Source organism: Melanaphis sacchari, unplaced genomic scaffold (assembly GCF_002803265.2).
Source record: "Melanaphis sacchari strain LSU unplaced genomic scaffold, SCAv2.0 Contig0_pilon_pilon, whole genome shotgun sequence".
NCBI lineage: Eukaryota > Metazoa > Arthropoda > Insecta > Hemiptera > Aphididae > Melanaphis > Melanaphis sacchari.
Window position 1 is genome coordinate 5,193,738 of NW_020270366.1, and position 14,408 is coordinate 5,208,145.

General features: G+C 27.7%; 2 protein-coding genes across 2 annotated transcripts; both read right to left on the reverse strand.

Moving 5' to 3' along the window:
* Positions 1-1,417: 1,417 nt before the first annotated feature.
* Positions 1,418-3,847, reverse strand: LOC112598712. Its single transcript, XM_025345279.1, has 3 exons — positions 3,805-3,847; positions 3,381-3,466; positions 1,418-1,609 (listed from the first exon to the last, which is right to left on the reverse strand). Exons 1-3 carry the CDS (start codon positions 3,845-3,847, stop codon positions 1,418-1,420), a joined length of 321 nt encoding a protein of 106 aa, XP_025201064.1.
* A 4,153-nt stretch (positions 3,848-8,000) lies between these two features.
* LOC112598544 lies at positions 8,001-13,165 on the reverse strand. Its single transcript, XM_025345057.1, has 7 exons — positions 12,962-13,165; positions 12,658-12,810; positions 12,194-12,400; positions 11,025-11,156; positions 10,587-10,790; positions 10,262-10,510; positions 8,001-8,272 (listed from the first exon to the last, which is right to left on the reverse strand). The coding sequence occupies exons 1-7, from the start codon at positions 13,163-13,165 to the stop codon at positions 8,072-8,074; spliced, it is 1,350 nt and encodes a 449-aa protein (XP_025200842.1). The 3' UTR covers positions 8,001-8,071.
* Positions 13,166-14,408: the final 1,243 nt, after the last annotated feature.

A 14,408-nucleotide genomic window follows, 5' to 3' on the forward strand; every position in this document is an offset into this window, starting at 1 on the left:
ATAACTTACAATAGAACTATTATAAATTATCATATTTTTTACAAGGAAAAAATGATAAACCTATTATTTTGGTTAAGTTAATATCGTTTATATAGTAGACATGTTGTCTTAGGACAAATTTTACTTGTAGATTTAGGTTTTTTGATTAACTAAATAGTTTTTTTTTAAACATTAATATCGTACAATTTTATAAATAATACTTAAGGATTGTGCTTAATATGTTAAAATAAATTAGGAAAGTCTACTCAAGTGTGCTCATTTTCTAATTAACTTTAGGTTTTATACATTTAAAAGAAATAGTTCTTCTTTTTTAAAGTAAATATGTAACAAATATAATTTATGAAATGTTATTGGTTTATAGTTAAACCATTGCTCATTGATAACTCGGTACATACTACATTACTACATGTATACCGAAATTTTGAAAATGCCATCTAATTCATAGTCAAAGAACATTAATACAAAAATCTGTTGTTTATTAAATTAAAATTATGTCAATTATTTGTACATTTAAAATTGTTGTATAAAAAAAATTACACGTATCATATTATACTACTGAAAAATATTTAAATAAATGTAGTTTTGATTCAAGAAGATATCGGATTATTCGACACATTATTAATTTTCTTTGTACAGTACAGCAAATTTTATATTGCAGTTAGAATAGAGAGAATAAATGGTGTGTTGAGTTTTTTATCTTGACTAATAATTTACAATATACTTGTAGACGGTTGATAATCAAAAATAAATATACTGCCAAACAATTTAATATTTAAAAAACGAAAAAATTATGAAAGGGATCATACCAACCCTCCTGAGTACTTTAATAAAAATCACGGTTAAGTTTTGTATGTCTTATTAATGTATACACTATTTCTTGCGCTTTTTTCTTTTTATTACACTAGAAAATTAATCTCTTAATAGATTATTTATATGTGATATGTCTATCAGCTTGTTCTATACGTTAATTCAGAACTGATAATACAGTGTTATACATTTTTTTTTTTGAAGAAGAAACTTTATGTGACCTTTAGAATACTTACCCTGTACACTGTTCATTTACCTATATGAATTCTATATGTTTTTAGCCTATCGTCATAAATATTAAAGTATTGATGATGGATGAGATGAGCGACAAAAAACTTGGATAACTCCATTAAACGTTCGTTTCAAAACTGACGACATGTAGATGTAGCAAAATTGCCTATTCAATTCGCCGAGTTACAGACATTTTTATTTTTTTAATATTTATAGTACAAGATGACAATTGACAAGTCAATAAAAACGTCAACAATATACAAGTAGGTTGAATAAATAAAACAATATAATTTTTATTGGACACAAAACGTGGTAATAAATAATGACATGTGCAACTGCGAAGCGTTTGGAGCATGAAGCAAGTTTTTTCTACATTCGTTCATATTAATACTTTTTCACCGGTCTTCGGGTTAATGATGTCTATGGCTTTGCTCCTTTTCTTTGAGACTGTATGTGGATACCACACGCTGTTGTTTTTGTACGTTTGCCATGTGTATAGCAGACGATCCTTGTTGCAGTCGTTCTGCGATCCGTTAGCGACGCTCGTCGATGCGTCGCCGTCAACAGTCACCTGAAACACAGTTAAGTTATTTACCCGGTTTGGAGTGTTTTTGTTTCATAATCGTTAAACGTGCTAAAATTCTTAAGATAGTTTTAGATGATTATACTTTCCTAGTTTCCGGTCGTAGTCCCACTTTCTACCCAGACGTCTTTTAAAAAATCAGGTGTACACAAAATCGTGGACCCCGTAAATAACAAAAATCAAAGTATTATTTTCAAAATATCGAAGATTTGAATATTTATATTAACATCAAAAACGATTGACAAAAAGTGGAAAAAATTTAAGAATAGTAACAAGTTTCAAGAGTTTGTTTTATTTATATTTATCTCATTTTAATTACTTATATCTGCGATTCGCTTTCGACAAATATAATGTACAAGCAATTACCTTTCATATATTCAGCTATACAGTACAATAAATTCCAGCAAAAGCTGTTAGTTTAAAATTAAAATAAGTATACCATATCACAACTGTGTTAGTACATATTAATTATTCATGAAAAACATTGGAATAATACTAATTATTTTAAAGTCAATTTTTTTTTCATTGATAATTAATACAATACATATATTTGTGTATTTATCTTATACATTGTATATAATTGTGGAGCAATTGATCATTATGCAATACATGTCTCTGTACACTTCATGAATAAATTAAACACCCAAATATTGCGGGAAATAATTACGATCAATAATAATCTATATATATTATATTATACAGATTAAAAATTGTACTACGAGATGTTTCTTTTTTTACACTTAGATAAAATATTGAAACAACTGATTTAAAATATATATTCATCGAAATAAAAAACAAAAAGTCTTAGTTATCTCTTTCTTTTACTTTTTGATGTATTAGCGAGCTTCCTATTGGATTTTTTTGCAAGGGGTTTCTCACGGCTTTAATTTTTATCGTATAAGAATAATATTAAGTGTAAAAATAAAACCAATATAAATGAAAATTCAACAATATTTCATTAACGAGTAATTTATTTACTCTTTTCAGTAAACATTGAATAAATTAAACATGTAATGATACCAGTATAATATATTCTACATTACCCACTAAAAATTCGTTAAGTCAGTTAAGTGCCAGATTTATCGTTGAATATACGTCATAAAATCATAAATGCACTTTACGCGATACTTATAATTTATAATAAATATTTTTTTTAGAAAATCGATTGTTTATTTTTCTACAAAGATCGATGTTCATAACGCCTCTCTCGAAGTCTCAAGTCGAATTACTAATTCGGAATTAGTATTTAATTTGTTTTATTTATAAATATGATATTGATGAGCGTAGTGTAGGTACTACGCTTTCGTTATTAGTCATTAGTAACTAGTAAGTAATAATATGTTATAAGTAACGAATGGATTAGTATACACAAATGCATATTTTCATTACAATAAGGTATTTAATGTAGGCGAGTAATAAATGTTCATGATTTAAATTATTCATAGTAAAATGATACAATGTTTATAAATTTGTAAATATTTTGACGTTTCATTGTGTACAAAGTAGTATATTATTGTCATATTTTTATGTTGCGAGTATTTTTCAAAGGCGAGAGAAATTATTTCATAATTAGATTTAGAAACTAATACTTATGGCAATTAAAAAAGTTTAAAAAACAATACAAAATAATTTAATTTTCATCCCAAAAATATTTTTAAATAACTAATCAGTGCTCAGTAATAATAAATTATTATTGATTTTGTCTTTTAAACTAATTTCGAGTAATAACTAATAACTTATAACGTGTGTTGCAACTCACCGAGCGATTTTCGCCACTTGCCTTGATACCGGGTTTGATGACGAAGTATTCGGTTTTCAGTCCTTCCATCTCTCTGTCTAAGTAATCTGCGTAAATACGAAAGTGTCGATCGTGAAAACCGCGTACTATAAAAATAAACTGGTACCCATTGGAAGTAAACTGTTCTAGTACCAGAGTCGTATAAAGTGGATAATTTTTTTTCGTTATAGCAGAATTTGCGTGGCGCGTATACCATAGTATAGGTAGGTAGTCGCCGCAATGCTACGACGATTTAATTATTTATTAAAAGGGAAATATTGTGTTAAAATAAATGCTGGACTTTATTTTTTTACGTTAACGGTAAGTCATAATTAATTTTGATTAACAATAACATAGTACTCTATCATAATAATATAATTATTAGATGCGCTGTATATTCGTATACCGTTGAGCAGATCCAGCTGAGACTTGATGTCAAAATCAACCATTTCGTTTTTTGATCTCAAAATTTTATTTCAAATTTACTTCTTAATAAAACACGCACTACGATCTTAGAAAATATACAATGCAATTGAATAGGATGATGTGGCCATAATCGTCATAAACTGTTTATGCGCGTCGATATTAGCAACGTACACCTGGCTTTTCTAGCCAGTCGATTTTTATACAGTTATTTAATTTTACAGTTTTCACACAATCATATTGTCACCATCAATGCCCGAGACCTGCAAAGCAGAGGGATTTAAATATAAAACACACCGTGAAATTGTTTCACGTGTCTAAAAATCAAAGATAATTTAAAATCAACAATAGAATTAAAAAAAAAAAAATCGAAGAAAAATAATATGTTTTAAAACACAGTAATAATATCACACACAAATATTTAAACAAACATTAAACCAGCTTAGTTTTAATTTTTATTGTTACCGATAAGAACGAGTTGTATAACGGTTTGTTTCCGGAACAAAATTTAACAATTCTAATAAATCACATTTTTGACTGTTTTAAATTAGAATAGCTGACTAACTTGTTAACATGTTAAATTATACTTTTATTGTATACGGTTCACCAATTTTGTTTTAATGACTTATATTATTAAAACTAGTAGGTGGTATACCTCAATTAAAATGAAAAATGATATTGTTTTAAACCAACAGTGGTTTTTTATTATCGGGTGCATTGTTTGATACAATGAAACGAAATGTTTCAACGAAAATATTGTATAAAAAATAAAATAATATATTTTGCATTAAAAATAATATGCACAGTGATTTTAGATTTTTGCTCGCGTTTATTGGATATTATATATTCATTACATATTTATGTGGTCTATTTTTATACTTGCATTATATTAAGTGTACTAAAAAAAAAATACGATTGTTAATTTTGTCAGTACTCAATTGTCGATGCTTTATAATAAAAAGTTTTTCAATTAAAATTTTCTATTATTTATTCTAAAAGTTATTTATAGGGGATAATAATATAGTTTCATTGATATGAACTAGTTTTTTGTTTGTTATATTTCGATAAAACTGTTATTTTATTAATAATAGGTAAATATGGTAAGTTAATAATTTAACATCGTTGATTTTATTTAACTATTATCAGTGTGATAAAATTATTTTTAAGTGTAAATGTGGGTATTGTTGATTCTACAATAATTTAATTAGTGTGATAACAATTTTGTCTTTGATAATTTATTGCGGATCGTTTTTACAATGATGAACCACACTAGAGTACCGAGTACACTAGTTTGTTCTTTGTTAAACGCTATCTACATTTCGACTCATAGAAGCTAGAATACTAGGCAATAAGCATACAGCAGGTGAGCAATAAAATAATTAATAGTTTACACGGTTTGGTGGATTACTTTAAGATAACTTGATAGCACCTATACTTGTTGAGAGATAATCTGGTCTCAATACTTTATTTGTTTGTCTTCTTTCAAAAGATATATGTTTAAAAACCATGTTACAAAAAATTTTAACAATAAATTACCTACTACATAATAAACAGCATAATGTACTTAATAGTTAATAATGTTAATAATGAAGTTTCAAATGAAAACAAATTACATATTTTATCACTTACTATACTACCTACGAGTTCTTGAGGTGCGTACCTATTAAAAATGTAATATAAAAATAAAAATTATTATTATTAAATTGATAATGGAGGTTTACTGCTGGTTATACTTTATGAAATACGATTCATTAGAAAATTATGTACACATGAAACATGAAAACCAGGAAGTTACAAATTAACTCAGAATGTGAGTTGTATTTATAAATATACTTGTTTAGATTTAAAATTGTTTTCAGTTAATGGTTACTGCGTTTTGCACGTACAGCTACGATAAAACGGACCAACCTGCAGAGTTCGTCAAAACTAAACGCTTGTTTAATTACGGATGAAACTTCAAGACAATTTTGATCTGGAATTTTGCAGTGTATGGACGTAAGGTGCAATTTTATATTTATTTATTTATCAGTGATGCTGGAGTTATTTACATAATACATCGTTATATTAATAACTACCTGATACTACGCTATATCGCTTGTGATAAATTAAATGCCCGTTATTTTACTTTTAAATTAAATTACTTATCCCTTTACTAACACAGTTATTTGATTGGTTTTGACAAAGTATAAAATACTGGTCTAAAATTATATTTAATCAAATTTCTATTTTCTGTAACCAATTGAAATAATAAATAAATCATAAAAGATAGTTTATCGTGAGTAAACTATAAACATTATTTATTTTATATGTTGTAAAGTAAAAAGTAAGTAATGAAAATAGTAGCCAAAGGCACTCTGTCACTGCTGAATTGATTGACGAAAATCTTATAAAAATCGGTCATACAATAGTGGGTTTGTAATATGTATTTGTTTTGAACCTTTGATTTTATATTGTAAATAAATTTATTAATTTTAATCCTACACGGCGTTACCGTGACAATTTAAATAATACTAGTGGATTAAAGTCTGTTAAATGTAATTTTTTTGGTATTGACCAAAATATATTTAACACCAATTTAAAATGATATCCAATTACTATAACTATTTTACTTTCTGTGAATAAGGGTATCCCTATACTAATAAACAAATATTCGTTATTTGTGATCCAAAAACTCCTTGTATGAGTCCCTTTTTAAAATGTAAAATTTTAAAAATTGGTTTTGAGACACTTTCTCAGGCATAGCCGATAAGTCCTTAAGAATTGGTGATTATTTATGAACTAAATTTCAGAACGATGAGTGCTATAAACTTGAATGTGGATTGTTCACAAGTACACACAAACATTGCCTTTTATTAGTATAGATTTATGCAATATATTATCGTAGATACATCTTACACCGTCGTAAGAGTCGGTTCCCCGGGCGGTCGGTGCTTAATTCAATGAAGCATATTATAGCTTATAATGTTTATATGATCATTCTATAATATATATTGACTAATAAACTAATAATAATAATAACAATAGATCAATACCGATCAAAAATGATACCAAAATTCAACTTTTTTTACTATTGTTTATAATATAATAAAAACGTAAACGGTTAAACGGTTACGATTGAATGTAAAAGGTAATCTGTAGGTATATATTGTATTAGACAAGTTTGGTCATATTATTTTATGTAAGTTTAAGTCGTGCACTCATCGAAGGAATTAACAGATAACAGTTACATCATCAGCATTTCCATAACAGATTTGTTTCGTTTATTTCTTATGTATTATTTTAAATTTAACTATTTTTATTAAAACCAAAGACGGTATTCTCTACGCTCCACTGTTGATTTTATTCAATGACTTTAAAAATCAAGTAATATGTATACTTCTATTGTTTAATATTTAATTTTTAATTATAATTAGCTTTAAAATTAAAAAAAAAAAAAAAAAATATTAATCATAAAGCATGGATTATGTTTTATTACTATTGTACTTACGTATAATATTATAGTAAACAATTTTACTTGTTTAAAACAGAAACATTGAATTGGTGTTACCGGTTACCGAGCATAAATTTAGTGTTTGCATAGGTTAGGTTTAGTATTATGAATGAAGAAACAACAAATGATTAATGAAGATATTATATCTACATGTATTATCTCCGTTTTACAAACATACAATATACCTAATTCGCACTGCATTCAAAAGAACAAATTGTATGTTTTAAAATACATTACTTGTAATATCGTTAATTTTCTATAAACTTTTAATTTTTAAGTGAGTAATGAAAATGTTTGTATTTTAATATTTTATATACTCATAACTTACTTAAAAAAATTATAGATTGTAAAAAAGCGACAACTGATAACAGATCATATTTTTACTTTTAGATTTGGTCTTAGGTCAATTAACTCTAATATTAAATTTAATAACACAAAATTGTTTTCTACATTAATTAGTTATGTCCCACGTTTTATAAGACGTAGACAACATATGCTGGTATTGCGTCATCTTAAAAACAAATGCATTGATCGTAATTTGATCTAAAAAGAAAATAAACGTTTGCATAGTTATATACGGAGAAGTAATAACAGCAAAATTAACGTTAGTTTATTTTAAATGTAAGTATTACATTATACTTAATGTAAAAATGTAAAGATAATGTACAAACATTAAGCATGGTCGGATATAAGTTGATACACATAAATATCATGTGAAGTATACTGTATAAATAAATAACTGTTTTTCACTGACCCACGTCTAATTCGTGTCTTCTTGATTGGGATTTTCAGATGATTCTTCAGCCATCGGGATTCGGGCTAGACAACGAACATTTCTCCTTAAATGTCTTGTAGGCATGTTGCTGTTATAGACCCGTTCGATAATTGGCTTAAACGTTCCTCTCACTATTACGCCGTCTTGCATGACGATTTCTATTGATTCTTGAGTATTAGAGAGAGGCTGTAAATTAGACAAGGTCATGTTATTCAAAACTGAAGTTTACTAAATATAGATGTATTATAATATTCTCGTGACATATAGCAATAACGGCGGTGGTGCCCGATCAATCCCCCCTCATCAGAAAATATCTATAATATATTAATTTACTATATTGAATTATGATAAATGCTATAGCCAATAATACTGTATTATAGTTTAAAAAGCAGAATAATATAATGGAATGGTTAATTTTAAAATACACAAAAACAAGATATTATAATATTTTGTAGGTACAAAAGTTACCTTAATCTTGGTCCCTTAGATTAACCTACTAATGATCTTAACGGTATTTACAATTAATATTGTTTTAACAAAGATGTAGTGACATTCACGTAATAATATATTATGCGGCAACGTACAATAGTTATCTAGTCTTTATATAACACAATATTGTAATACTAGTAAGCTGGGTAAATTTATCATCAAAATGACACACGATCGTGGTAATTTGGATTTAAAAAAAAAAAACTTAATAACATAACCATTTATTTTTATATTTTATATATTATATATATTATTCTAAATATAAAAGTTATTATGAGCGTAAATAAATTAATCATATCTCCAAGATATATTTGAAAGATATGATTTTTACTAAATGCTATTTTTTTGATTATATTTTACTTCAGAATTTTACAATAAATAGTATAGGCGTATTACAAATCAACATTAAAAATAAGTTTAATTTAAAATATAGTATTTTTGTGTATACATTGTGAAAGAAATTGATGTGATCTATTAAAGAGGGAGACTTTCCTAATGAAATTAGTTGGGGCGTTAAAAAAACCCTGTAGGCGTTGTCACTGGACGGTATACACTCTATATGTGTATAAACATCACAGTATGTTAGTCACAAATCTAGGAATAAAATAATTACAGAGCGACGATATGCTTATTTATTCACTATACTACAAAATTTATCCTAATATAATACCTAATATATGGTATATATCATAGAATCAATTTTACCGAGATTTTTCTGCTAAATAAACAATTTTGCACGTTGATTGTTTTTTATAATCTTCGTCAACACAGCGACTCAAATTCAAAACGTTTGAATACAATGTACTTATGGAAATGAGTACAGTGAAATAAATTATGTTTAATAGCATTATTTTTAACACGAGTATAATACCTACTACAATATATACAGTATAACTACAATAAAATAACATGTACAAAATGATATGCAATATATAAATATTAGTTAAGTTATGGTGATTGCTATATTAGTTAGGTATTATTAATATAAATCGTGTATGAAGTCGTTCTTGTGACATCCATAATGTCTTTATTTGAAGAACAGGGTAAGGTGGGTCGTTTGTGAGATCAGTCAAACTTACTAGGTATTGGAATTTATTAATTCTATACAAGTCATTGTTATGTATTTAAATTATTTTTACTATTTTATCACCAATAGTTGTATACACTATTTTGTTATGAATATTTCGCATATTATACATTAATTTCAAATAAATTAAAATTACAAAAAGGCTGTGATCGAATACGCGTGACTAAAAAAAAATATACATTCTTAAAACAAAATATATCCATCGCTCTGCTCTGACTGATAGTAATTCAGAATTCGGTCAAATGGTGTATTACTCAATAGATGGCTTCAAGATTAAAATTGATACACTGAATTGTTACACCCACACAGTGGTGTCGGCATACCTGTATAGAAACTATTTTGACTATGGGTTAATTAAATTGATACCCACATAAAGACAGATACAATCTTTATAAGATATTTTCAAAACTAGAAATACATATTTTTACAAGAAGGTGGATCATATTATAGACTGAACCATGATGCCACAAACAAAATCCGTGAAAGATTTACACTGAAAATTACACTGCTAACCGATGTTAACCTTATCCTTATGCAATATATCCTGTCATCGTTTCAATCTTTTAAATACAATATATTATGTGATACGCCATACGCACGGTTGAAGTTGTGTCTACGTGATTCCACAATTCGAGAGGTTCGGCCGGAGTAACTTCGTTTGACGGGTGCTCGGTCAAAAAGTTCGGGATGGGAATTTCACGTCTGTCGTAACCGTAGTCCGTCCCATGGTTTTCGCCCACTGTAGACTCTAAGCAGTCCAGTGGTGTGAACGTTCGGGGATATTGTACATAACCACATACCAGTTTTAGATGGTTCAACATTGCCGACCGTGATTTGTACACGCTTATCTGTAGCAAACCAAACAACGCATGTGACGGTGTCGTTATTTTTAAATATTTTAATTTTTAATAATATTATGCAGACCATTTTCGTAGAGCCCACACCGACCGTTATATAAGGCCCAAATTCGCATGCCACACCAGGTTTGTTGTTTCCCGAGTCCGAATATTTCACGACCACTTTCATCATGGATGCGATTTTATTGAGTTGCACTGCGTGCGGCACCTCACTGGACGTTTCCAAAAAGTATCTGATCAATTTTATTTTGTATTGGTCGTCAATCGGGAGCTACAGCAAAAGAAAATATCAAGACTAAACGATTAAATACTATTAAAATGTTTAATTTAGTTTGGAAAACAATGCAGATTTTTCAATGTATTTATCTTGGCTGTAAATATGTATACGCGAACTAAATGGACGGCGTTACGCGTGATTTATACGTTTACTAATAATTAATTAATACTTAACCTATAGTTGTATAAATTTAAATCTAATGATAAGGAAAAAATTGAGCTGACTTACGCACAGCCACATATGATGATCATTTCTATCGTTTCCCGGGTTGCCCACAACTGGCAATTTAAACTCGAGTACAAAACCACAGATTTTTTTCAGCGTGTAAATCATTTGCTCAGCGGACCTCATTTTCGCGTTCTGTAACAAGAATTATTGCAATACGTACAATAATAATTATAAGACCACTTAATATATTATTAATATAGACTTCGGTGGAATGATACACGAAATCACAAAGGTAAGTTTAAGTGACGATATATTATGATATATTATACCAAAAATACAAGATATATAATATAATATTATAGTTTTTTTTATATTTTTATCGTTTTGCACTTAATAATGTAACAGTGCCAAACTCATAAGAACCCAATTTAAAAATCTATAAAAATATAAAAAGTTCAAAAAATATCTAAACAGCCAAAGGCCGATATCAATTGAATAATACTTAGAAGTAATTTATATACTATTGAAGTGGAAATAAAAACCATATAATATATTATATAAATTATTATTAAAAATTACTCCATAGAAGTTTAAGTTATAACTTCTAAGCATCTATATTCTATACAGTTATACATAATATATTCTATATAAAAAAATCATTAAAAATGTATCATTATAAATTATTATACTAATATGATTCTAAAAATAATTCAAAAGTAATTACTTCAAGGTGTAAACATTTCTTATTGTTATTAGTTATTACATATATATTTTGAAATTTAAAATTCAAATTCAAATTAATTTTATGTTTGAAAGTTTAGTGTTATATACTTTTATGCTTGTATAATAAACACTCGTGTAATTTTAGTTAGGTAACTAAAATTTTGATAAACTCAAATTTAAACTTCTTGATCTTTAATAAAAATGTGATCATAATAAATTTAAAAACATTATAAAAACTTGTTAGGAAAAATTAACAGAGTATAGACTCTGTTAATAAAAACAGCTTTTTTGCTTTAACAAAAATCAAAATATAAACAAATCTGTTGTCATACTTGAACATTTGAACTTTATTTTGATGAACTATTCGAAGAACATTAACTAAATATTATCTCATTTTCTCGAACTTTAAATGGTTAAAATTTGTCAAGTTCAAAGGTTCAATAACCTATTTAAGATTTTTATTCATAATTTTAAAATTATTTAAAAAATGTATTTATCATACTCACTTCTAAAGTCAGCCCCACTCCAGTCGAACAGTAAAAGTTAATATAATGCCTGTAAACGTGCATACCGTCTTTGGTCGTTGAAGTTTCTCTTGGTCGCGTTATCATTATGTTAGATATGTCGTTAAGCATTTCTAAAGGCAGTTTTGTGTCGCCTGTGTCCAAGAAATATCCTAAGATACCGAGTTTTTCGGTTTGTTCCTTTGGAAACTGTGTAGGTAAGTATTGTTGGGAGAAAAACATTAAATATTTTTTTTTTAACTGTGAGTGTAGTGTATTCTGGCATACTAATGTCTCTCAAAAAAATATTATGTCTATATGTCCAGTTACAGGCTTAAATAGAGAACAGGGATATTGTTTTTTACAAATAGTAGCTGTGATCCGATATCAATATAAATGTAATAATGGAAAACAATAAGGTTTTATGAAGGGGGAGGGGTGGAGAACAATCGCGGTGACTTACTTACCATGGACGAATTCTCTGCAATGTATATAGCGCTCGGTAAATCGTCGAAACATTTCGTGTTTGTTTGCAATTTGTGCGAATCCAAACACGAATTAATACCAAAATTTTCTTTCATCAGCTGCGTGATTTGGATCACACAGTCCATTTTAGACGCCTAAAAAGATATGAAATATAACGTATTATTACACGAGAAAACTGTATTGTCGCACGCAACACAACGTGCCGATATTGCAGTAATCGATATTTTTCAATTTTTATTCGAATATCTCCCGACCTAAGAAATTATGAAATTAATCTGTTCGTACGGATTCGGTTTTGCCCAATCCAGTCGTGGCGTAAATGTCAAACCATGATCTTGTCACTACTAACCGATTGACAGGTGTTCCATCGTTTCGGGCAAGACCGAAATTGGTTAAATTTAACAACCAATTGATAGCCTCGTTTATGTTGTTAATTAGCAATATTTTTAGATTTAAACTATTGTTAAAAGGATTGATTTGTATTGCCATTTCGAATATTTAATATTATACGGAAATCAAAAATATTTAAAACTCAAAGCTATATAATGTACAAAATAACATCAAAATTGAAAATTATTATCAACTCCAGTTGATAGGAGTCTTTTGGAAAACAATAAAATATGTATTAGCCAGCGTATGTTTTGTTGAAATCGATACCTAACTAATTACGCAATAACACAACTTATGAAATAATACACAATAAAAACACTTTTCTTATTTGAAATTTACTGAAATTTACTGAATGCGCCTCAGAACACTGTAAATATTAAAAAAAAAAAAAAAAAAAATTATAACAAATTAAATAAACAGATATTACTACGAATAAAAATAAAACTACTCAAATGCCACTTTCTATACACGATAACTATTCACTATTTAACTAATAGTTCTTAAGCAATAAATTTATGAAATTATTTTATTACATCGATATAATAAGAAAAACTGATTTTTAAAACGTAACTATGCTTGTTTCGTTAAAAATAAAAATCTAGATCTGATGACTACGTCATCATATTTAGACTATTTACCTATGTATTACTACTTGAAAATTATTATTACTTTTTTTTTTTTTTTTAATAGTCGCTCTAAAGAGCTAATGGGGCCTCGGACACTTCTTCCCTATTGATATTTATTACAATCACATTATATTATGTTATATGTTTACATGATTTTTATTGATGTTTGCTATAATATTTGTTTAATTTTTATATTTAAATAAGATAATAATGGTACCTTGTATATGTATATCAAAATAAAAATATATAAATAGTCATTGAAGTATTTAGATTTTCCGATAAATAAATAGCTATCGGCAACAGTTTTATTGATTTATCAAGGAACTCCTAAGCTCTCAAAGCCGAAAAAAACGAGGTAAAATCAAAATTAATAATCGTTTGAAAACATAGGTTCCGAGTATTTGAAAATTGAAAGTATTTAAGTTCGGTTCTTATTCTAGGTATCATATTAAGCTGTTTTGTTTTCCAGTTCTTGACCCTCTGTCCTCGAGTCACTGCGCCGAGAAGGGTGGTGAAAAAACCCCACAACGAAAAATGTCTAAATAAGTCATCATCTAACACGCTCGCCCAAACAAGAAATTTTGATTGGATTTCGTTGATCATTATATTCTCTTATACTCTCTGTGCGTTCAAACATCGCCAACCGATCACCGCCGACCCGTCGTAGCAAACGCACGTGCGCGGCATATTTATTTGTATAAAATTGTATTTCTAAT

Coding starts and splice junctions, on each gene's coding strand:
- LOC112598712 (XM_025345279.1), bottom strand. CDS start 3,847: ATGGTTGATTTTGACATCAAGTCTCAGCTGGATCTGCTCAACG. Junction 3,467..3,804: donor TCAGCTGGATCTGCTCAACG/GTATACGAATAT, acceptor GTATTTACGCAG/ATTACTTAGACAGAGAGATG. Junction 1,610..3,380: donor CAAGTGGCGAAAATCGCTCG/GTGAGTTGCAAC, acceptor ACTGTGTTTCAG/GTGACTGTTGACGGCGACGC.
- LOC112598544 (XM_025345057.1), bottom strand. CDS start 13,165: ATGGCAATACAAATCAATCCTTTTAACAATAGTTTAAATCTAAAAATA. Junction 12,401..12,657: donor TTGCAGAGAATTCGTCCATG/GTAAGTAAGTCA, acceptor TTACCTACACAG/TTTCCAAAGGAACAAACCGA. Junction 10,791..11,024: donor ATCATCATATGTGGCTGTGC/GTAAGTCAGCTC, acceptor CTTTTGCTGTAG/CTCCCGATTGACGACCAATA.